The sequence below is a fragment of the Crocodylus siamensis genome, chromosome 4 (assembly GCF_052110815.1).
Source record: "Crocodylus siamensis isolate JL-2025a chromosome 4, ASM5211081v1, whole genome shotgun sequence".
Taxonomy (NCBI): Eukaryota; Metazoa; Chordata; order Crocodylia; family Crocodylidae; genus Crocodylus; species Crocodylus siamensis.
Window position 1 is genome coordinate 197,279,805 of NC_143398.1, and position 25,305 is coordinate 197,305,109.

Below are 25,305 nucleotides of genomic sequence, written 5' to 3' on the forward strand. Positions count from 1 at the left end.
ATTGTCCTAAGAAGTCCTTCATACTTCATTTTTGCCTGTAAAGTTAGCTGAGAGCTTCTTTTCTACGACACTTCATGCTCTGCTTCCTTTTATTTTCTTACCTTATTTTTATTACAAAACCCGTTCTGTTTTTCCTTTTATGAATGATTTATCTGCAATGCAGTTCACAATCATGAAAGTGCCAGAAAGCTCTGCTTCTAAAAAGCAGTCGTGTCTCTATATTTGCATAATGACTTATCTTGTACTTCCTTTTCCTTTGCCATACATTATTTAAAGGAAAGAAAAAAGGTCCAGTAAAGCTAGAAGCATAGTTTACTTTTTGTACTTTCCTCTCCTTTTCTGTGTTTTCTTTGTTTCCCGTTGTGTTAAGTTTCAGGTGTTGTAATATCTTTTTGTTGGTTTGTCTCATTAATTGTCATATTTACTGCTTCTCAAACCTTTTTCGTCAGCTCTTTTGACAAACTCCAGGTTTATATGGCCTTTTTGTAATGTCAGCTACTTATAGAGTGGCAGTTCACATACCATTCTTTTAACTCATACCCTTTAAATCAGTTGCACTGCTAAGAGAAACCATTTTCTAACCTTCAGTATGATCCTTGTGATTATTTTCATAAAGAATTGATCTACAGAGTGTCTTGCTGTCTTGCTCTGGACCTCCTCCACATGGTCTTCTTACTGATTTCTAAATCAGACTTGTTAATGCAGGGGAACAGAAGTGTCAGTGATGTCCATTTGTTACCATTTAATTGTAAGTCTTTTCACCCATCTGTGAATGCCTGGTCCATTCTGAATCACTTAAGAGTTTTGCCTTAGGACATACTCTTAACTCTTCTGTCTCATTGTATCTTACTAGGCACAGATATGAAACATGATTGTATACTGCAACAAACTGTCAAATTTGTAATACCATATTCCAGGGTCATTGTGGCCTGTGGACCAATTTTCCAGACAGGACCCACATTTCTAGGCTCCATCACAGCCTTCAAGATGTGGCAGTTCAAGCATAGAACATTTAGACCCCAACAAACTCAGATCCATTTTGTTGGGGGCAGAAGCTGCACTAAAGAGAAGTATGAGTGGTTGGTTTGGTTCCTCTCTGCTGCATCTACTTTGCTGTTATGATCTAACATCATATATAACATTATGTATCAAAATATATTCTACCACCAAGACAGCAGTACACATGCAAGCCGGGCAATGAGGTTGCCTGGCCTTTTCCAAAATGACATCGTGAATTAGTGACATTGATTCTTTCAAGCTCAGTCTAGGCTTTGTGTTAGTGGTGAGAAACAGATATCTCTAAGTTACTGTATGGCATTATATGGGATAAGCATCTTTGTCTGAGTGTGAGGGACATTACATTGTGGGAAGGTTGTAGTAAAGAGTGTAAATTAGTTGGGGAGACAACTGTATGTGTCCATGTCAGTGAACACTGGGCCAGCAGGATACCATGAGGCATAGACAGAAGGCTATCTTAACAGTATTTGTTAAAAAGAAACAAAGAGCATCACTTGAAAGTCAAGGGAAGTTATTAATAGACATTATTCAGCATAGTGAGGTCTCAACTGGAGTGCTGTGTTTGGTTTTAGGCACCACACTTCAAAAAAGACATAGACAAATTGGAAAGAGTCCAACAGAGAGCAATAAAAATGACTAGCGGTCTAGGAAACATGACTTAAAAAGAAAGGCTGAAAAACACTGATTATTTAATATGGAGAAGAAAAGACTGAGAGGGGATTTGATAACAGTCTTCAAATACATAAAAGGTAGCTATAAGAAGGGTAGTGACAAATGATTCACTGTGGTCGCAGGGTACAGGATGAGAAGTAATGGTCTTAAATTGCAACAAGGGAAATTTGGACTATTAGAACTGAAACAGACTACATAGAGAGGTTGTAGAATCTCTGTCCTTGGAAGTTAGACAAACACTTGGAAGAAATGGGTTAGACAAGGGATCCTACCTTTAGCTATACTTTGAGTTATACAAGATGACCTCCTGAGATCCTTTCTAGCTATATTTTTTGTGATTCCATGATTTTTAGCTTGAAAGAGTGAAAGTTTGAAGAAGGAACAGCTATAAATTTAGAAGCAAGACAAGCATATGGGGGCTGAAGAGAAAGAAATGAAAGAACTGGAATGAGGTAGGAGAAAAGATGCAGGAGGTGGGTAGGGTATGATGGGGTAGGTGAAGAATATTAGAAAGAGGGAGATAATGGAAGTATAGGGGAAAAAAGCAATAGAGCAGTTCAAGATAAAAAGGAAGTGGAGAAAACATGTCACAGAAAACGGTTATCACATATTTATCAGTTCAGTGGTGTACAAAACAGAAGACAAATCCCTGCCCCAGAATTTACAGTATAAAGCCATTAATCCTGCAGAAAGAACCATTTAGTAGGGATACACATAGATGCAGTGATCCACCTGCATATTCTATTTTGTGAGATTAGAACCTAAATCAGATTCTGTGCTTTTAAACTGGAAGAGCTTTTGTTAATCACTGGCTTTGCTACCATTTTTTATGAGGAAAGCAGAACTAAAAAATCTTTAAAGCCTACAGTGTCATCACACACATTATATCTGTTCCTGCCTGGGTATATGAGGGTAGAAAAGAGAATGTCAGTTATCTTCTTTTTTCTTTTATGCCTCTTTGGGACCAGAGTCCTGTGTGATTAGGTCTACAGCACCAGTCGTGAGTGACTTGTCCTACATCAGTCCAATCATGCCATCAACATGCCATCAACATATGCATTTTATGTAATCTGAGCCCCAGACATATAGGACTTTGAAAGGAGAGATGCTTATTGTGGATGCTGCACACCAACCAGCACAAACTGCTGCTTCACTCTGTAACAGTACAGCAGGAGCTACCTCTCCCAGAGGAATCATGCCTATACAGACATGATGCATTAGGCAGCTCCCACTGATGAGGTGAACCCTCTTTTGTCTTCATATTCCACCTCTGCCCACCCACACACTGTTTCTCTGGCTAAAAAAGCTTTACTGTTGAATTTCCCATCTTCCTTGACATGCAGTTCAGTTGGTAAATTGCCAGTTAATTAAGGTGACTAAGAAAGAACTCTATTCCTATTATTTCCTATGCTAATTTGAGCTGAATGAAGACTTTCCACCCTCTGGTCTGCTCATGACTACATTTGACTGCAGCCTCTTCTAGTTACTCCCACAGTCATATCATAGTCATTAATCATATTTGCCAACCTGTTGAACTCTTCATTTATTATCTTCCCTATCACCTTGGTGCCCCTAGGTAGATGATGTATATCTTCTGCATTACTTTATAAAAAGCAGTGCAAACTCTATATTACGGTTGTCTTATCATTCTGCCTGTAAAGCACCTCTTTAGTATCAAAAACACTCATTTTATAGTTTTCTAAACTCTAACTTGAAGAATAGATATTATTTCTTACTTTAATTTAAAGAATTGACCTTATAATTTCTTGTTTTGAGAAAAAACAAACCAAAAAAGTTTCTTTTGTCTTGGTTTTGTGAAGCTTGGAAGAGGACAAGGATCAGTTAATAATAGACAAGGATCAGCTAATTCATCATTCCAGCAGTTCCAATTCATGGTGACAGCCATTATAACTGCAGAAGTGATTGTTTAGTTTTATACAACTAAATGGCTATTATGTACCTTGTTCCTGTTTTTCCTACCATAAGCTATATCCTGGACACCTCAAGGAAACCAGAAACACTGTCCAGTGTATTCTCTTAGTTCCTAGTTATACATCACATTTAGTACATGCTGAGTTAAACTGGTGTTCAGAATTAGCACATGCTTTAAGAAGTCACTCGTTAAGGGTTAATATCCTGAAATGTGCACTGTTCTGATCTCCCCTTAGAGGGCTGGCAACCAGGGGTGTGGCTAGGAGCCAAATTGGCTCTCTGCCTGTCAAGCTTGCCTGCTCTCGAGGCAGGGTAGGTGGCTCAGATTATGGGCAGCAAGTGGCTGCCAGGGTGCCATCAGACTTGCCAGCCCCTTCCTGCCTGCAGTCTGGGTCCCCACTGCCTCCCTTCTGCGTGGATCTAGCTCATTCCCATCACTCTCCCCTCAGCCTGGATAGAGCTGGCCACTTTCTTCCGCTGTTCTGCCTGCTCCCGTGGCTCCCTTCCTGGCCCTCAGGTCTCCCGTATCTCCCTCACCCCTTGTGGCTCACCCCCACCCCCTATATCCCCAGCTCACCATCATTGTTGACACTGCTTCACTAATGCTCTCTGGGCTGGTCCCAGCCCAGACAGCAGGAGCAACAGGCAGGTTCCTCTTCTCTGCTTGCTCAGTGGGAGGTGCAGGAGAACCAGGAGCTGCCCATAGATTTCATAGACATTAGGGCTGGAAGGGACCTCGAAAGATCATGGAGTTAAGCCCCCCACCGAAAGGGCAGGAAGTCAGCTGGAGTCATAGGATCCCAGCAAGATAAGCATCCAATTTATTCTTGAAGGTGTTCAATGTAGGTGCTGGAACCACCTCCGATGGCAGGCTGTTCCAGACTTTGGGGGCTCGGACAGTAAAGAAATTCTTCCTTATGTCCCGCCTGAAACGGTCTTGTAGTAGTTTATGACGGTTTGACCTCGTCATCCCTTGGAGCTGTCTGGTGAACAAATGTTCCCACAGATACTGGTGGTCACCCCTGATAAACTTATAGGTGGCCATCAGATCACCCCTGAGCCTATGCTTTTCCAGGCTAAAGAGTCCCATGGCTCTCAGCCTGTCATCGTAAGATCTGTTTTCCTGACCTCTGATCATGCTCTTCTCTGGACTCTCTCAATCTTCTCCACATCCTTTTTGAATTGTGGAGCCCAAAACTGGATGCAGTACTCCAGCTGCGGCCTCATCAAGGCTGAGTACAAGGGGAGAATGACATCCCGGGAGTTGCTTGAGAAGCATCTATGGATGCAAGCCAGTGTTTTGGTCACTTTACTAGGCGCAGCATCACACTGAAGGCTCATGTTCATCTTGTGGTCAATGATGACCCCCAAGTCTCTTTCTTCTCTAGTGCTATCCAACGTAGCACTGCCGAGCCTATAAGGGTGCTGCAGGTTTTTCCTCCCAAGGTGGAGAACCTCGCATTTTTCAGTGTTAAACACCATCAGGTTCTTGTCCTCCCATTTGCTGAGCCTGTCCAGGTCAGCCTGGATCACCCGCCTGTCTTCTGGTGTGGATGCTTTGCCCCAAAGTTTGGTGTCATAGGTGAACCTGGCCTGTCCGCTTCTGACTCCAATGTCCACATCATTAATGAAGATGTTGAACAATATGGGTCCAAGGACAGAGCCATGGGGGACCCCACTGGTCACAGGACACCATGATGAGTGACTTCCATCAATTACTACCCTCTGGGTCTGACCCTGGAGCCAGTTTTCCAGCCAGTGGATCGTGGTACACCCAAGGCCACAATTGGCCAGTTTCACCAAGCGGTGATCATGGGATACCAGATCGAAGGCTTTTTTGAAGTCAAGATATATGACATCAATCTCTTCTCCCTTGTCCAGGTGATAGGTCACCTGGTTATAAAAGGAAATGAGATTGGTCAAGCAAGACCTACCCGCAACAAACCCTTGCTGGCTATCCCTTAGGACGTTGGTGTCAGCCAGTCCCTTAAGGATGGCCTCTTTAATTAACTTTTCTAAGAACTTCCCCAGGATAGAAGTCAGGCTGATGGGCCTATAGTTAATCAGATCCACTTTCCTCCCTTACTTGAAGATAGGCACCACATCCAGTCTTCGGGCACTACATCAGAGTGCCAGGAGTTTTCAAAGATCCATGCTAGAGGCTGGGCTATGATAGTTTCATAGTTTCTAGGGTCGGAAGGGACCTGATCAGATCATCTAGTCCGACCCCCTGCCATGGCAGGAAAGAATACTGGGGTCAAATGACCCCAGCAAGATGTTCATCTAACCTCCTTGGTTAGCTGCTTGAGTACCCTGCGGTGTAGATTGTCAGGGCCGGCTGACTTGAAGGAATCCAGCTTCTCAAGGTGTTCCTTCATGAGGTTAGCATTAATGGAGGGCAGGGGATCTCCCTCACCTGAACCTCTCTGTCCTGTAGCGGGCATGGACGTCCCATGGGACTGATGAAAGACTGACGCAAAGTACCCATTTAATAAGTTGGCTTTTTCCTGGGTGTCAGTTGTCAGTTGCCCCATCTGGTTCAGCAGGGGTCCAATGTTGCCCTTGCTTTTCCTCTGGCTCCCCACATATCTGAAAAGGACTTTTTATTGTCCTTGATGCTTGAAGCTAGTTGGAGTTCAGTTGCAGCCTTGGCTTTCCTGGTTTGCTCCCTGCAGAACCGGACCAATGCAGAATAATCCTCCTTGGAGGTGAATCCCATCCTCCATCCTTTGTAGACCTTTCTTTTTAGCCTCAGGAAGTCTGCTAGATCCTGGAGAGCCAGGGGGTGTGCTGTGCCCTCTCGCTACCTTTCCTCCGAGATGGAATAGAATTAGCTTGTGCATTGAGGATTGCTCCCTTGAGGAGCAACCACTGTTCTTGAACTCCCCTCTCCCTGGGATCATGGTCCCTTATGGCCTGACTGACAAGCCTCCTGAGCTTGTCAAAGTCAGCTTTCCTGAAGTCAAGGACTTCCATGTTGCTGACTGACTTTCCAGCTTTACAGCGGATGGTGAGGGTGATCAGCTCATGGTCACTGTCACCGAGCTTCCCATTAATCACTAGGTCGCTGATTAGGTCATCCCCAGTAGTCAGTACCAGGTTGAGCAGTGCTTTGCCTCTCATTGGCCCATAGACTTCTTGAGTTAGGTAGAGGTCATCTGCGCATGAGTGGAAGCTTTGCGACTGCTCGGATTTTGCTGAGTGATCCTCCCACAAGATGTCCGGATAATTGAAGTCACCCATGACACCCATGGTCCTGGAGCATGTGGCCTCAGCCAGTTCCCAGGCAAACTCCTGGTCAAGCTTAAGATTTTGGGTGGGAGATCTGTAGTAGACTCCCACCGTTGTGTTCCCTGTGCCATGTTCCCCATGGATTTTAACCCAGAGGGTCTCCAGTCGTCCACCCTGGTCACCAATATCATCTTGCAGGGATGCGTAGCTTTCCTAAACATAGAGAGCTACACCCCCCAGCCCCTTTTATCTACACAATCCCTCCTGTACAGGGTATAGCCATTTATACCCATGGTACAGTCATGGGTGGAGTCCCACTAGGTCTCCGTTATCCCTATGTCATCATAATTATTTGCATTGAGTAGGAGGACAAGCTCCTCCTGCTTGTTCCCCAAACTCCTGGCATTTGTGTACAGGCAGGCAAGTGTCCTCTTGGGGGCTCTTGCCTTGCCCACAGATTGTACCAGGGCTGGGGCAGGAGTGGGCTCCTTTAAGTGCCTTGGCCCACTGGCTTTGCAAGGGTTGCTAAGTGGGCCAGCAGTGGCGGTAGTCCCCCCCCGTCCCCCAATGGGCTTAGTTTAAAGCCTGGTGGTGCAGGTCAGCCAGTCTGGCTGAGAAGAGCCTCCTCCCCAGTGGAGAAAGGTGGAGGCCATCTCTTCCCATGGGGTGGTGAGTGGAAGTCTTGTGTGAGGGGTGGGCTTACCCAATCCAGGACAGTGGTGATTCTCTCTTGAATTGGGTCTACTGCAAACTGCTCAAAACCAGTTAGAGATAATCCTTTATGGAAGAGGATTATCTCTGAGCTGCCCATACAGCCCTTAGCTTTTCTGCCCTACTGTGTGGACAGTCCTGGTTTAAGGGCACTTAGGTATTTAAACTAACATGTAAGAACACCCTGAGTAGGAATCCTTTGTTTAGGATGGTATTTTTCAGGGAAGGCTGGGTGCCACATTGTGAAGGACATTTTGAAGAAGACTAAGTTGTGTTGTTTTATAGCAGTGGCTCTCAACCTTGGGTCATGACCCAAATCAGGATCATGGGGGGTCCGCCCCTTGCTCTCCCCCTCCTGCCTATGGGGCTCTCCTGGTGCACAGTCTGCGCGGCTCTCACCACCACTGTGATCCTGGCCCAGCCCGGGCTCTGCTGGCACCACCGGGCATGAGTGAGTCAGTGGCAGGGACAGGAGTCATGACCCAAATTTAGGGTTGCAGCAAAAAAAGGTTGGGAGCCACTGTTTTAGAGTACTTTACTTCAAGATTCTTCTGGCCTGCAGGCCGTATTTTGCCTATCCCTGCACTAAACCCTGATTAGAAGGGTGATGTGTATATACACTAATCCCAGGATATTTTTGTTCCAGGCACAATTTATCCAGGGATAAATGCAATGTTTGTTCCTAGCTTTAGTCTAAGTAACAGGAACTGAAGTTGACTACCAGCCAAATGGTGAAACTGTTTATACATGAAGTGCTGCCAAATGCACAAAATAGAGTGTGGGGGGTGGGGGAGAAAGAGGGAACATTATTTCTTTATAATGGTAATTTTTTACATTAAAAAGTAAATTTAGGTGCTATGCATAAAGACAGTAAGAAATAATTTTTAGATGATATAGGGTTTTCATGTTCCTTTAAGTTCCTTAGAGTGGATAATAAATAACCTGTGACTATACCTGTACTGATAATATGTGGTCCCTGTTCTCATTAACATACAGCAGGGAGTTCTTTAAAACATTGAATAAATTCATACTGGTGAACTATAATTGCTCAAAGCTTTGCATAATGCAGTGCTATCTCAGTATAAAAAGCTACTTAGTCATTTTCTGAAGATCAGTAATATTCATTTAATTAAAGAGCTGCGTTTTTTGAATATTTTTCTTCTCTGCTTGAACAAATAAGCAAGTCATATGGCAGGTGTATTATTTCAATACCCAGCAGTGCTATTTTGACTCTTCTCTTCCATCTCTGTGTGTACTTTCAGATTAATCCCTTGTATAAACAGGCACAATGCCATTGGCTTCTGAAGAACTGCATCTGCTTACAGTTGGGCAAAATTTTATCAGTTGTGTAGCTTGATTATTACTAGTTTATGGAAAATCCCTTCATAGCTGTGGAAATTAAAGAGGGCTTACTGCACATCTCTTCAGCTGAAGCAGTTATGACTTCATACCTTTGCAAATGCTTAATAGATTTCCTAGGGGTTTATTGCTTAAGATTTTTAACTTTTTCTACTTTAATTTAGAACCTGTTTTGGGATAAACCATTTTAAGCCACCCACTCAGCTCATGAAAATGCATCTATAGAAGAAAACAGATTTCAGTATTCCATCCAGCAATAGGTATAAGGTAATTGTGCAGAAAAATGGATCTGGAATGATCTACTTAGGTGTCTGCAGACAAAGTGTAAACAGTTAAGCTTATCTGAATATATTCACTTGTAATATTAGTGAAGTGAGAGTTGGCAACTTTAATTTTTGAAGCATGTTACTGTAATGTACATACACAATGTATTTGCCATTCAGCCTGAATTTGATCTTACTTCGCAAATGTAAATCACTGTATTTACCCAAATCCAAGACGACTTCAAATTTAATCTCCCCCCACCCCTATAATTAGATTCTATAAACAGAGAACTAGAAATTTTTTATAATTTTCATATGTGGCATCTAATTAGTGGAAGGTTCTCTTAAATTAGGTGCTCCACCCCCACTGCTGTGGCAGAAAAAATAGCAGATCTTTTCTTCTGGGGCAGTCAGCAGCAACAGAGGCCCTGGTCTGGCCCCAGCCCAGCCCAGCCTGGGAGAAATGGTGGCAGATCCCAGATGGGCAGATCAGAACCAGAGATAGAGCAAAAGTTATGGGGGGTATAAAGGGGGGGCAGAACAAATTTCCAGAACAGCAGCAGCGGCATTGGCCAATCTCAGGGGGTGCATGTGCACCTGTGTGCACCCCGTATGCATCGCCAATGCTCCCTGCTGCCCTTCTCCTGGGAGCCCCACACCAGCTGTGTACTCTTGCCTGCCCATCAGCACCAGGGGGCACAACTCCACACTGCTACCTGGCAGGCAGGGGGCACTTGGCCATGGTGGTGCTGGGCTCCCAAGTGAAGAGCAGCAGGACAGGGAGCCCCGAGTCTGCAGTAGGCAGCCAACATCTGCCCCTGTCCTGCACACAAATCTGGGGGGGCACATGCCCCTCATACTCCCTTCAGGAGTGCAGGCAGCAGCAGGAAGCCTCCTGCTCCCTTCTGCCCTCTGCCTCTTGGATAAGCCTTCTGTGGCTCTGTTTCACTCCCCACCAGGCCCCATGCAGTGCCCCCAGTACCAGCCTCTTCTCCACTCCCTCCCTCACCAAGGAGGTCTCTATCTGCTCTCCGTACAATCTTACCTGCAGGGAGTTGCTCTCTATGCTGCCTGGCTGTATTCCTGGCCACATGCATGTGTGTGGACATACACATGGCAACCCCTGCATCCTGCTCCCAGCAGCCACAAGCAGCCCCCTGCAGGCTGGAATGCCTGATCCCTGCACAATACTGTGAATCCAGGACAAATGCTGTCCCAGTCATGCAGCCTGGGCCTGGGACTTGAGGTTTCCATTCCAGGACTATCCTGCCTAATTAGGGATGGGTGGTCACCCTACCAAAGCCAGAGTTGAATCATCACCTGCCTAGGCTGGTACTTGAATCCAAAATGTGGCTTTTTTTCCCCCAAGGCTGCTTAGGAGAATAAAACCTCATCTTGGATTCAAATAAATAATGGTAGCTACTTTCCAGAAAACTGTAGTTATAAAACTGTTTCAGTGATTCAGAACTGTTATGTCACAAATTAAAAAAATTCAAGCAAGTGCAGGTTGAAGTCAGTCAGTTTACCTATGATGGACTATGTGGCTAAGAAACTGGCAGCCCCTGAATGTAATTCTCACATTACCTCAGAATCTGTATGAGCCAGTTACCAAAAACTCGCTTATAAAAATGGAGATACCTACTTCTGATAAAAGCCATAAGAGGATGTGTGGCTAATTGCAAAACTTCCACTGACTGCAGACAAGAAAGATCACTCCTTTAAAACATTGCTTTCTATAAATACCTCTGAAGGTCTGCTTTCCTTTCAGGAGACCTGGAAATAACTACTCATGTAAGAAAAATATAGAGTCAAAACACCTTGTCTGCAGTGGTTCATATTTTAAAAAAATTATGAAAGTTCTGTTTCAGGTAGCATTTTCATCTTAAATACATAGATTTTAATTAAGTCTGATCAAACACTGAATGTTTGCCTAAAAAAACCAGATATTGGATTCTCATTATTTTAAATGAATTAGATTCTATCTGCATGTCTTGTGTGCAAACTAATGGGACAAGAAACCAAACTGCTTTTTCCACAAAAAGAAGAGTAAATATAGAATTATTTATGGAAGGAAAGTTAAATAAAAATGATTCTCAATAGAAATCCTCTTCTGCTCAAAGCTCGTACTATTTCATAAGCATGGAAAACCTAGTTAATAATGATTTTACTACAATTATATTAAAATAATAAACTAGCATATTTAATTTAAAGCACACGTGTTTTTCTTCTGTGATAACATCCTGCAGTTCATTTCAGCATTGAGATAGAGAATATAATTTCAGACTAAAGAAGAAAAATACATTTTCCTTAAGAATCCCGTTAGTCAGAGTTTTGTGAAGTCACTAGTGCTGCTATTCCAGTGAACGTTCTGAAGAGTTCTTCCCTTCAGAAAGGGCAGATGTGTTCTGAGGATCTAATAGCACCATATTATAAGTTGACTGCCACCAAAACTTGTTTAATGCCTTTCCCTGCAGGTTAGAAAACCTCATTTGGGTGCATCCATGCATATAATAATACATGGGGATCTTTTTGGAAACAAAACCAAAAAAAAAACACACAAAGGAAATTTTTCCAATTTTTTAATGCACCATCTTTCATCTGGCAAAAATAATGAATTCTGGGAGTAGCAGAGCTCAACCTTTACTTATGTTAATAATAAAAAAACTAAACTGAGGTAAATATGTGTACTGGAGGCTTAAAAAAGGTAAACATAGGAAAATGAAGGCTAGTAGGTATGGAGCTAACATTTTTCTGTACCTTTGTTGGTGGATGAAGATTTTTTGAAGATAGAAATATAGAATATTAGAGCTAAAATAAGTTTCTGCAAATACAGTACCACTAAAATTAGAGTTGCAATTTCTGAAGGAAGAAACATTATTTTGAAAAATGGTGTCGGTAATTATTGAGTCCCTCGCTTTTTTTACTGAATCTTACACCTACTATACTGTTTTACATTACAGGTTCATCAAATTGTAAAACTTCATGACTGGTTACTGGTGTTTTTTTGCACTAAAAATAGATACAAATTAATAGAAATGGGCAGTAATATCATTTAAAAAAAATTCCAATAGAATACATAGGCACTAAAATAGTTGTTAGATTTCTATGGAATCTAGGCAATACAATAATGTTTTAATTTTATTTTTTTAACAGATTAAGATGCTTGGTAAAGCAGCTGGAGAAAGGTGACGTTAACGTGGTAGATTTGAAAAAGAACATTGAATATGCAGCATCTGTGCTGGAAGCCGTTTATATTGATGAAACCAGGTAAGTCATTAAAAACGGTGCGTTATACCATGTTGGTGGGAAAGCGGGAGTGGTCTTCTGTTATATCATTGATCCTTGCACATAATTCTTACTGATGTCATTTGAAGATCATCAAAAGCTTTGCAGCCAGTGTATGACTCTTAGTTCTTAAGATCAAAAGTATTTAACATTCCAGAAGTCAAGTTTCCCTCCTGGGGAGAGCATGCTGAACTCCCACGTACTTTGAAGGTTCAACGGGTGAATCACAATCCAATGCAATGAGACTTCCATTAATAGGTATATGAGACTGATAATCTTTGCTGTCCTCAAAATTATTTTTATTATGAAAGGTACTGTTGAAAAAAATGGGACTTGTTCTGAAATGAAGAGCTTTTAAAAATAAGAAGGGGTATCTGAGTTAGGCCCTGTATAAATACTTTTATGAAAAGCTACAATTTTAATTTTATTATACTTTTACAAGCACAGAAATGGTGGCTGTTACTGGCATTATGACTTGAAGTTATTTTTAAATGGTCTGACTTTAATCAGACAGTAAATTCTACATAGTGCTGTGTTTGATTTCTTGAAATAATTCTAAGATTTTCATATTATTTGTGAAGTTAATGTACTAATTCTAAGACAATTTTCTGGTGATTTTTTAACTCTTATGTTTCACTAAATTGACCTTTTAAAGTTTTCTCTTGAACTGAATGTGCTTTTATGACTGTTTGCTAAAGCCTCTCTATTTTGATATGCAGCATGTGCCAGGTTGCAATTCCTTATTAAATCTAAGAACATCTGACTTTTTTAATAATCATTTTGAGGACTTAAACTTCTTGTTCTCTTTTTTAAAAAATCTTATGTTTTATACAGTACATATAAAAACTCAGTTTAATAGAGGGTTGATTAAATGCATTGAGATTACTATTGAAAGACATTCAGATGCTGCAGTGACCAATGGGGTATAAAAACCAAGAGCATAGAATAGAATAGAATAGAATAGAATAGCTTCTCCACTTAGAAAGATGGATTCAAATATTCATGTAATAATTCTATTCCATTGCCTTTCAGATGTAACCTTCCCATACAAACTATTATATATCTCAAATGTAGAAATCCTACTGTACCTGGGAAGCCAGTCCTATCCCAATCAGAAAAATGAGGAAATCAAAGCAATATAAAATTCCTTTTAGTTGGAATTTATGCACAATTCATAGCTACTGGTATTGTTTTTAAACGACTAATTTACGCATGCTCTTGGGACTGCGGCACATTGAGACAGCTCAGATCAGCCCCAGCTAGCAGGAGGCCCCAAGGATCAGTCTGCCAGTCTGGGGTTGCTCCAACTTGGCTCAACATGCTGCAGAGGGGCACAAGAGTGCTCTAGTGTGGGGCTAGCCAGCGGGCAGCCTCTGCAGTAAAGCACCTTTGTGGCCCAGGCGGCTCTGTCAGCGTCTACATATGCGTTGTGGTGCACTAAATAATGCTGTTATAAGATAGTACTTTTTGTTGACAAGTGCTAACCTATGACAGCATTTATTAGTTTACTGCAGCCTAACAGGGCCACCCACGTAGATGCTGAGACTTTACTGCGGAGCTAATTAGGTAACTCCACAGTAAACATCTCATGCAGATGCCCTATGGAATCCTAATTCACTACAGCTAAATCAAGATAACCCCAGTTTCAAATTAAATTACATGTTTACTTCAATTTAATGAAATCATTTTAAAACCACATCTTTTGTTAAACTGGTAATACTGAGTTATATAGATATACTCTCAGAAAAAACTTGCTGCATATGTCCTTATGCCCATTCCCAACATGAGCTGCTGTAGTATTTCTAATATGTCAGACCCACTCTCAACTATAAACATTTCTTTGCTTATGACTGCCTGCAGGACTCAGTTCTCTAGGTAGCTTATGAAAGGCTTGGTCATATCTGAACCATTTTACAATATTTTTCTATGGAAATAGTCCATAGAAACTCCAATTGCTTATGTAATTGATTTAAGTATATTGTTTCCATTAGCAATAATAAGAGATGCATTACATAAACTTCTGCATATGCAGCTACTGGCAAGGGCTTAAAGCACCAGTGACGAGGGAAATATACTCCTTCCAAATGTACACCTCCCAAACACTGTTGTTAGGTGGATGTGCGGTTTCTCACCCAGTTCTGGGTTTAATCACTCTTGCACATGAGGGACTGTAAGGAAATGAAAAGAGCCAATATATTGAAGGATCTGAGGCTTTTGAGTTGTGTGTGGGAGGATATAACAGAAGACAGCTAAATAAACATTATGAGGAACAGGTTGAGTTTCATATGAAGTTAATATGTCACAAATCATATTCCATAGTTGTAATAGGTGTATTAAATTTAGTAAGCAAAATCATTATGGCAATTGCTATCATGGGGCCAACAGGCCAATTAATGGCAGTCAAAAACAAACATACATAATTTCACCTTCAGGTTATTTCCCTAGAAGACTTATTTTATGACCTCATAACCAAGACTACTAAAATATTTTCAAGAATAATTAAATATTTGAAGAAAACTTCATTTTCTTTGATCTGATATAAATCAAAATTATTTATTTATATGTTATTTAAACCAGTTTTCTGTAAATCAATCTAATTTTTGATAGCATTAAATCAGGAGAAACCCAAACGACTTCTCTTTCTCCATTTTCTTTTTAACTTTACTGAGCATTTTCATTCTCAAATACAACTTCAAAATGAGTACTGAACTCGATTCAGAAACCTACCGAGTTCTGGCATCAATTTCTGTAGAAATACATGCCATACTGTAAAGTGACCCTGCCAGGTTTATATACAATCTGTGGATCTATGTATATGCCTACAAATACACCCTTATGTATGTATTTTTGTATTTATGTATTAATATGTATTCACACAAACATATAAAACAACTTTCTTTACCATTTAAATATACATTTACTTTCATAATGTCTGCTGTTTGCTTTAACATTTACATGTTATACACCATAATTTTCAGTTTGACTTATAATTTCATTTTCATTTTCCATTTTTTATGGGCAGCTCTGGAGCTGTGGAGAGTGCCTGAGCTTTCCCAGTTCCAGGGCTGTGAGAGCAAGGTGGGCAACTTGGGCAAGCATTCATTAAGTCAGGTTAATCCATTTTAAGTGAGGTTAAGCTATTCTGAACTAAAGCTGGCTCTCATTTAGGCATGCCAGTTGTAGGCAAACTGAGTCCTGCAAATGCAGTTAGGGCCATCTAAATGTAATGCTTGTATGCATGCAAAGCTAACTGCATTTTAACAGCCTCAGCTCTGTACTCTAGTCCAAATCTTCATGAGAAAATTTAGAAACGATCCATAGACAAGCTCTGTTCCACTTTTGAGGAACAAATCTTGCATTTGGCAGGAATTACGAAATTATTACATCCCATGGAAATAATGTAGGGGAAAGTTAATTTTGTGGGCAAAGAAGAAAGTAATTACTTTGTGCCACAGATGACTTCTAACAGTGGAAATTAGGAATTGAATTAAATGTGTCTGGAAGTTAAAAAGCAGTTATATCTTAGAGCAGCATTATCTTGGAGTATCAAAGAAGAGATTACACCCTTCTGACTCTGAACATACATTTCTTCATACAACAATAGGTATTTTAACTGGTTTATTTTTACTGTGCATCTCTTGATCAGAAAGTACCTTTACAAACTCACTCTCCAACTCCAGCTATACAACGTGCAAATTTAAACTAACTTCTTCCATAGGATTTTGTTTATAAAGAGAGAAGTTTGTTTTGCTTTGATCTTGCAAGGCGTAACGTGTAGGTTGATTGTTGCTCGTGCACTGAGCATATCTAATATCAGTTAAGTGTCTGTGCAGGCCAATACTCCTCCCAAGTACTACATATTGCAGGATCATGGCCAAAATAAATTGCCTGCTTTTAGGGTTCCTCACTCCAGATTTCTCAGCCCACACACAAGATCCTCTGTTTGAAATGCCACTTTTACTGCTCATATTCAAGTTAGGTATACTGTTGCCTGCCACATCAGCCAGCAAAGACTATCTAATGCTCTAAGCAGAATCAGCACCTGCTAAAAGGAGGAAGTGTTTTGTATAACCACTGCCAACTTCTTACACTGTAATTGAAGGAGCTATCCACATTTGTGTACTATTACTTCATTTGAGTCAAAGGAAAAGAAATATATCTACACTGAAAAGTTGTGTGTACATCTAGACTGTACACACAGTTAGAACCGCCAGAACATCATGTGTTTCTGTACTGAATGCAGAATTCATACTGAAATCAGGCTTTAAAATGAAGCTCTTACAATGCAAAAGATGCATCTTAGATTCTCTTGTTCTGCTGTGTTGCTCTACCATTTCATATAATCTGAGGTTGTGGTAGGAAAAAAATCTTTCTTTTAAGATTTGACTATATTTTTTGAGAAAAATGCTAACAGCTTTATTTATGAAGTGCTGGAACTGGTCTCCTTAGAAACTAGGCTGGCAGTTGGGAAAGCCTCCCAGAGCTATATGAAATTATGTTTTTCTTTTGGGCAGCAATTGTAAATGTCTCATTAAAAAAAATAGCTGAAGCCTTCAATCTTCAAAAGATGCTCCTGTCGGTTCTTGAGTGGGTGAGAAATCAGAAAGCAAAAAGAAATCAAAATGTTTCAGGGACATGTCTACTATAGAAAAGCTGTTTCACTGGCGACTTAACAGTCTCTGACCCTATTTTAATTATCCCTTGTCATTCTAATAGCAAACTGATAATGGATAAGCAAAATAATACTAAGAAATATTTTTCTTTAAAGACCTCCCCTTGCAATTTAACTTTTTAATATTGGTGAGTCTTGCTCTAGGAACATAAGACCTCAAGATCATCCCATCAGACTCCCAGTTCAAGGCAGGAACATCCTTGTCTAAACCATCCTGTACAAATGTTGTCTAACCTGCTCTTAAAAACTTCTAATGAAGGAAATTCCAAAAAATCTCTAGATAATCTATTCAATTGTTTAATCACACTCATAACTGGAGAGTCCTTCCTAATATCCAACTTAAATTTTCCTTCTTGCAGTTTAAGCCCATGACACTTTGTCCGGTCCCCTGTGGACACAGATTAAGATTAAATGACTATTCTTTTTATAAAGATCCTTTTCTATTTTAAGGCTGTAATCAAATCCCCTTTTAGTTATTTCTTCTCCAGGTAAATGATTCTAGTTCTTCTAATCTTTCTTTGTATGTCTTTTTTTAAGAGCTCTAATAATTTTTTGGATTATTAAAAAATTTTGCAAAATATTTTTCTTTTAAAAGGAAGTGTAAGTGTCAGTAATTGAAAAGCTGAAGTTCATTGTCTGCTGAGTCAAGTTCACTGTCTAGAAAGTCAAGAATGCTTTGGCAATACTAGTATTTTGGACTGTTACTTTAACAGATCTTGCATAATGACCTCGGTCAGCCTAATGATGCAAGAAGAAATGTCAAATTGATAAATATGTAACCTTATTTTGAATTGTTGTGTAGTGGACTTTTAGAGGTTGCAGCCTCTTAAAGCCATTTACTTCAGAAGAGGCTATGATTCAGTAGAGGATACATTTTGTGTCCAACTAGTAATTGCTTTGAGTGTTTGAGTTCTTTTTATGAAAGTTACTAATATTTTTTGAAGCTAAAATAACTGATTATTGCTCAGTGTTGTTATCAAATATGACATCACTATTTGCTTTAGAAGCCTGGAAACAATGATGAATAATTCAGCAATATAGTAAATAATTTTCAAGATTTTTCCTTCTAAGAAGTTCTGTCTAAAATGATTAATAAGTATAATCCTGAAGAAATTAAAAGCAATAATGTTGTTCTTTGAAACCACCATAGTGACAAATACCTTAGATTCTGAATATGCAGTCCTTTTTTTGTAATCGAATGCACTCAGCACCACCATTTTAAACTATAAATTATGAAAAATATCCCAATCATCCATTATTTTTCAGATCAGGAAATAAAGAGAAATGAGAGTTTGAGATGTGATTACATATGCACATTACTCAGACAGTCATGAGTGCATTACTTCATTTTTTTCCCAACAGCTGGCAAGTAAAGTCTTTGTACCATTTTATGTAATCCTACATTATGTATATGCCATTTATTTTACAGGAAAAAAACATATTTTTCAGCATTCTTAGAAACTTTGGGTCATATTTTGGCTCCCGTAGGGGCTGTTTTCATTATTATGACACTGCACATTCTGATCAGTCTGACTTTCACAGCCAATTGAGGATTTCACCAGTTCAAGAAAGTTAGCAAGGTCTGTGTTTCTCTCAAAGATGGGTTTGGATGAGATGTCAAATCCAACTCTCCAAAACAGAACAGATTTGTTGGTCAAACAGATCTACACTTTTGAACAGAAAAGTAATACAAAGAAAGAGCATACATCAGACAAGCACCCTTTTTCACTAATTTCTTGCGCAACAATATACAGAATTACACATTTCATATGCCACTACTGTCCTGCCATCACAGTGACTGACTCTTGTTAGCTGCATCCCCTCTCCCATCCTTCCCCCTTCTACATAAATCTTTTCTTTCTTATAGTCCATTTGTAGAATCTGATAAAGTGGTTGTTGCCTGTGAAACCTTATGCCTCTCAACCAATAACGTGAGGACAGCTCTTCTGAGAATGCTCCTTGATAACTCTGGAGGTGAATTCCTCCCTAATAAATTTATAAATCTGTTACTTAAGTAAGTATCTATGAAAGATGTATATCAACCATTGTACTATTTGATCCAGCTTCAGTGGAAGGTAAAAGAGTGATTCAGTCATTTTAATGGACATTACATTGGGTCCCACAGGAACTAAGTACATCTGTCTTAGGTAATTTAGTGAGATAAGTATTGGGCAAGTACCATTCACAAAAGGTCATAGATTATTGTTAAAAATGTGAATTGATCATTGAGACTAATGACATTGCCTTCTCATGGGTTCTGCATTCTGTATATAAAAAGCCCCTTTCTTTTATAAATAGTTTCTAGGAATTGATGACCAGCTTAATCAGCTGAGGAAGTTCTACAAAAAACTAATTTGCTCCACTCTACGCATACTCCTACAGTGCTGTTATTACTGCGCCATCATTTAATACTTCCTTCCTTTAATACTGCCCATACTGCACCGTGGCAGCGGGGCATGGTTATTTTTAGCCATTACATCACTGTAGCAATGCGCTACACTGACGGAGTGCATTGCTACGGCAACATAGTGGCGGTGTCACGGTTTTTGCTCATGGATGCTATGTCACTGTAGCGCATTGACAGACATACAGACACACCCTGTATTCTTTAAAAGCCAGAAACTATATATTTATTGATTCTAACTTACAAGATCTGTGCAGGTCCCATGAGCGATTGCCATTTCCCCCCCCCTCCTCCCTACCAGTAGATAATTCTAAGTGGTTTAAATTTGGATTCATTTTCTTACATCTCTTTCATGGTACATTTGATATATTCCTAACGGAGAAGAAATGACTACTGACTATTTAAATGTGAAGAACGGTACTTGGTAAAAATCGTTTTACTATGACAACTAGATAAGCTGTTAGTTATTCTGACTGCCTAATAATAAATGGTTTTCCTTTTCCAATAAATTTAAAGACCTTGGTCATGATCTACACAGAATCTTATACAAGATTCCCACTTCAATCAATCAGCATTAATAGAATAAATAGAATTAAATTAAAAATGTTAATACATCTACATACATTATATAATAGGCAAATATTTAATACTATTATGTGTGTGCAATGCAAAAGAATTGCATGAGAATGCCATGAGAATCTGACTTATTTTGCAATAAATAATTTTAATGGTATGTTAGCAGGTTTTCTGCATTTTTAAAAAAGGTTGGTTTTGAGGGAGAATAAAATGTTAGCTGCCTAGGCCTATTCAATTAAAGTGCTTTCAGCAACATTTAAAAACTTTGCATCCTGCCTGCAGTGAGCAAACCTGGAAGGTTTCATCTCCAGATTAGATTTTTTTTATCGTTCTGTTCTTCATTGTTCCCCTCTTGTTGATATTTTCTTTGACAGTATACACTATTGTATCTAATAATAGTGTATGGATTAGATATTGTTTTTCTAATGGATACTTCTTCAAGCCGAGTTGAAATGCTTTTCAGACCCACAATGCGCATTATCTTGCGTGTCTGTATGAAGGTACTGTTCTTAATCTTGTCTCAGGTAATGAGGCTCCACCTGAGTAGCATGAGATGGATTAGTTATAGGGACAATTTAACTGATGATAAGCACAGTTTACAAGCCAGTGCAGATGAGGACAAATTGAGTTTTGTCACTTCAGAAACAAGGCTTACATTCTACAAGGAGATCAGACTGCCTAGCATCCTCTTTCTTCCTGTTAGTGTTTTACAATTGCTGAATCCTGTACTGAACACAGTTTGAGTACTTATGTAGGCCCCATTTGCTGTAATAGCTAAGTGTGACATTGCCCACTTTCATTGTGTTTGCAATATATGAATGTTAATTCTGAGTCTCAGAGCCATGTGATGTAGGCAAGTACGAATATCTTCACTTTACAGATGATAAACTCAGCATAGAATTCATGTGACTTGCCCAGCAACACACAATCTAGGACAGAGGAGGAATTTCAGCCGTTATCTAACGGTAGGCAAGTGCCCTAATCACTGAACCATCCTTATTTTGGGTCTAACACTTGCAATTAAATCATGCCTCTCTTTAATTCTGCTGCACCTGTTACAATCATAGTTAGTCTGGTATATTTTCTTCATTTGGAAAAAGCCAGTATGTAAAAAAAATATAACTGTAAAATTTGCAGGCGGAGCGGAAAGAGGAAGGTAATATGAGTGACAAATCTTTCCAACTATTCCACTGCCAACAATAGCATTGATAAACAGACATCTGGGCAGGAGTAATTTCCAGTGGAAAAATCAACAACCTTAGTGTTTATTTTCTAATTTTTAAGTTGTAAGGAAAATGGAAGTTTTATTAGATTTATATCATATTGGGAATACAGGGCATTCAAGTAAAAATGTGTGAAACTTCTGGATTTTCAAAGGTGCTTTCCAATAGGCACGGTTAACTATTGTAGTTTAGAGTTTTTATAGATGGTGATTACATTACAATATCCAGGGATTGCATCAGAGTGACATCATAATGTATCTGCTCTAAGGCTTGCACTGTTGCTATCCCTATGTTCAGAGCAACAGTAGTAATAGTAAGAATGACACGCACTTAGGAAGAGGGCAGTGCAACTTAATGTACTTAATGTAGGGATTTACTAAAGTAGGTAGGGGACAAATCAGATGCAAAATGACCCAGCATAAAAAAGACAAGACTGGTGTCAAAACAAACAGCAGCTCAGCAAAATCAAAAACTGATGCTCATAGGGTCAAAAGAAAAATTTCTACTACAGTGCTGTAAGTACTATATTAATACTTCTGTTGCTGCATATTTCTCTTCAATTGGTATTTATCTCATTCTGTTATCTTGATATTTAATGCATTTTAGTTGTCTATGATACAGTTTGATATTTTTATTATTATAAGTTGTGCTATTTTACAAGCTCATAATATTTTTACAACAATGAGGCTCAGGGGGCAGGGGGAAGACCGGATGCAGGGGAGGGGATTCTTACATTTCAGTCTTCCACGTCCCTCCTGGCCGAAAGAGTAACTGCTCTAAACATGAGCTAGCACTAACACCAATCTGCACTGTGCAACCCACAGTGTAAGATGCCACAAGGCCCTAATTGAGATAATGCACTACACTCTGGTATCCTGGACAAAAGAACGATGCCAATTTATATAGGTTCAGGATTAGATCTACAGGACAATAGCTATATTACAGCACTTTCTTTCCTGGTTATATAAGCAGGAATAAGAACCATTTAAACAGTCTGTCATGTTCAGTACCATTCAGGTACTTGTCATAAGAAAGATTGGGTCTCAGGAGCATTCTTGGAAGATAGCATGAAGCAGTCAGAGAGAAACTAAACAGAACAAAACAGAAAGCGCTTTCTCTTATTCACTGTTTTTCTCTTCCTGTGTTCTTTCTTCCTAAAGTAACTTCTATTAACATCCATTGCAGGCAGAACAGCCCCACTACCTCCACAAGTTAATTGTAGAAGGGACCAGAGAAAAATATAATTTGTAAAGACAGCCTTAATTCATGCTCTAACTGTTGGCCGAAGATTGGGATTATATCCTTTCCCCTTTTTGCCAAACGGTCCCTCACCCTAATCTTGAAGTTCACTCGAAACAATTTAAAATCTTTACATTTACTACTTGCTATTATTGTAATCAGTTTCTTATTTCTTAATTCCCTTTCAAGAGTAAAATCAAATGCCCTATTAACACACAGAGTCAGAGAGAATGGGTTTATATCTGTGAGGTATGTGGTAGAAAGACATGTAATCAGTCCTCCAATCTGGGTAAAAGGCAGCCCTGAGCCTCTTTTAATGCTGCTTCAACATAGTTTGTGCTGAAATCCCTTGTACAGAAGGAATGAAGAAGAAATGAAATCAAGGCATCAAACCAAGATTTCCACAATTCTTTTTAAACTTTATCTAGTTGTCACAGTCTGGGTATTAGTATCCCTATTTTACAGATGTGTACATAGAAACACAGAATGCCACGTTCAAAATGTGTGTTTATGACAAAATATGCACCTAAGCATCTATTACTTTGTGAAGCGTAATTGTCAGGTCTGTGGCAGAACTGCTAAAGCTGTGTTTTGGCAGCTGTTTTTTTGCTTTAGTTTGCCTCTTCCTCAGTTATTCCTGTTTTGTTGGTTTTTGAAGGAGGCTTTTGGATACGGAAGATGAACTCTCTGACATCCAGTCAGATTCAGTCCCACTGGAAGTACGGGACTGGCTGGCTTCTACCTTCACGAGGAAAATGGGGATGATGAAGAGGAGACCTGAAGAAAAGCCAAAATTCCGAAGCATCGTGCATGCTGTACAAGCTGGGATTTTTGTGGAAAGGTGAACATTGTGATAACAAATAGTGAATGTAACACAGTGGCAGTATGTGAGTTGAAGAGAATGCAACAGGGGATACAACCTTAGATTTAAGCCTGGTATAAATCTTTGCAGAAGTTCAGATTTGTATTTGAACTTCAGCCTGGTCTGTTCTTCTGGGGCATATCTGCAAGCTACAGCACTTTACAGAGATTCCCAAGCTAACTTTGAACAAGCTCATTCTGGTACTAGAAGCAGGACAGTTGCGTGAGTGTGGTGCACTACACAGACTAATACACCCTGTTTCAATTTCAGTTAGCCCAAGAGGAGTCTCAGTGTTGTGTGCCTACACTTCTTTCAGTAATCCAGCTACCTCACTGGGAGCTATGTTAAGTACTTTTGGACAGTGTAGCAATGTGCTGTGTACATCTAGCCTACAATGCTCTTTTTAGAAATCAGAATAAATCCCTAGATGCCAATTCTCTTAAGCTTTGAGAAGTAGTTCTAAACCCAAACATTGTGATTTGAACCCATGTACAGTAAGATATTCCAAAGACTCCACAATGAAAGCAGTAGCACTGGATCAATTAAATTAGTTGTAGTAGATGCTCATATTGAAACAAACTAAATTGCATTTTCTTACACAAGCTAAGAATACTCACATACCCTACCTATAGGTTTCACATATTTAATTAGGAAGTAAACAAAGGAATCTTTTGTTGTAATACTTGTAGCAATATTATATTACGTCACATTAAGCCAAAACTGATAGCTACAACAATTGCATAAAAAAGCAATGTTAATTGTCCTAGCAATGTATTACTAGACCAGAAAATAACATGGAATTATAGGGTCTTCTTCCATGCTCATGAAATTATTTGAAAGGTTCCCATTAATTGAAATAATCTTTGGGACCAGGCCCTTCATTCACTAAATCTCAGAAATTTTGAAAAAAGGAGTTGGAAAATAAAAGGGATCTAATAATGTGTTTTTAAAGTTAGCATGGTGAATATTGCTAAATATTTGATTTACTCTTTTAGGATGTATCGAAGGACCTCTAACATGGTTGGTTTGGCTTACCCAGCAGATGTGATAGTAACATTTAAGGTGAAACAAGTTTAATTACTGTATAATTTGAACATGTATGCCTTTGTGCTTAGGGATTAGGGTGTTTACTACATGGAACCATAGGAATGAATACACACATAAGCAAGAAAAGCCATATTTAAACGTTCACAAATAGCATATAATGCCATTTACTATTTTTTCTGTTTAGCTATTGTGATTTAATTTAAATGTTGTTAGAGCAATATAACAATGAAATAGAAAAATATTTCTATCAGCTTCCCCTGGTAATACAAATCAGTATCTCAGAGAATAGTATGTTTTTCCTTTTTTGGGAAATAAAAAAGAAATGTTACCCTGGAATGGATAACAGAAGCAACAGCTCAAGGGACAGTGATTTATAGTACAGAGTATTTGTTGTGGATATTTTTTAGGCATCATTGCACTTCACTCAAATAACAATTCCCAGCATTTGTGAAAATGCAAAAATACAAAATATCACTGAAAGTGGCAAAAAAGTTGTGCATAATCTGTTCCCCTAATAGTCAAATGTTGCTATTGTGTTTATCGTGTTTTCTATTATTATTTATGTAGCCTATGGAAAGGATTCCTGTGTTTCCAGGTAGCCCACTGAATTTTCTAGACAAGTCATATTAGTAAACCCAGTCAGTTTATATTAGTCCATTTATATTAGTAAATTCAGCCTAACTGAAAGATTAGAGCCTTCGAGTATAATTGTACAAAACAATAACAGATAGGATCACCATGTAATGATCCTAATAATTTTCTTAATTATATTCATATTCAATATTAGAAGAGTCATTAACATAAGTAACAAT

At 39.3% G+C, this 25,305-nt stretch overlaps 1 protein-coding gene across 2 annotated transcripts in view; it reads left to right on the plus strand.

Annotated features, from left to right (window-relative positions):
* The window catches only part of PDE1A (phosphodiesterase 1A), a 300,886-nt gene that overhangs the window by 186,834 nt on the left and 88,747 nt on the right, over window positions 1-25,305 (plus strand). For both annotated transcript variants that reach the window (XM_090045293.1, XM_090045294.1), the window contains 3 exons: window positions 12,339-12,452; window positions 23,243-23,425; window positions 24,442-24,508. In XM_090045293.1, the coding sequence (XP_089901419.1) occupies window positions 12,339-12,452; window positions 23,243-23,425; window positions 24,442-24,508 (364 nt within the window). The remainder of the gene's footprint in view (window positions 1-12,338; window positions 12,453-23,242; window positions 23,426-24,441; window positions 24,509-25,305) is intronic.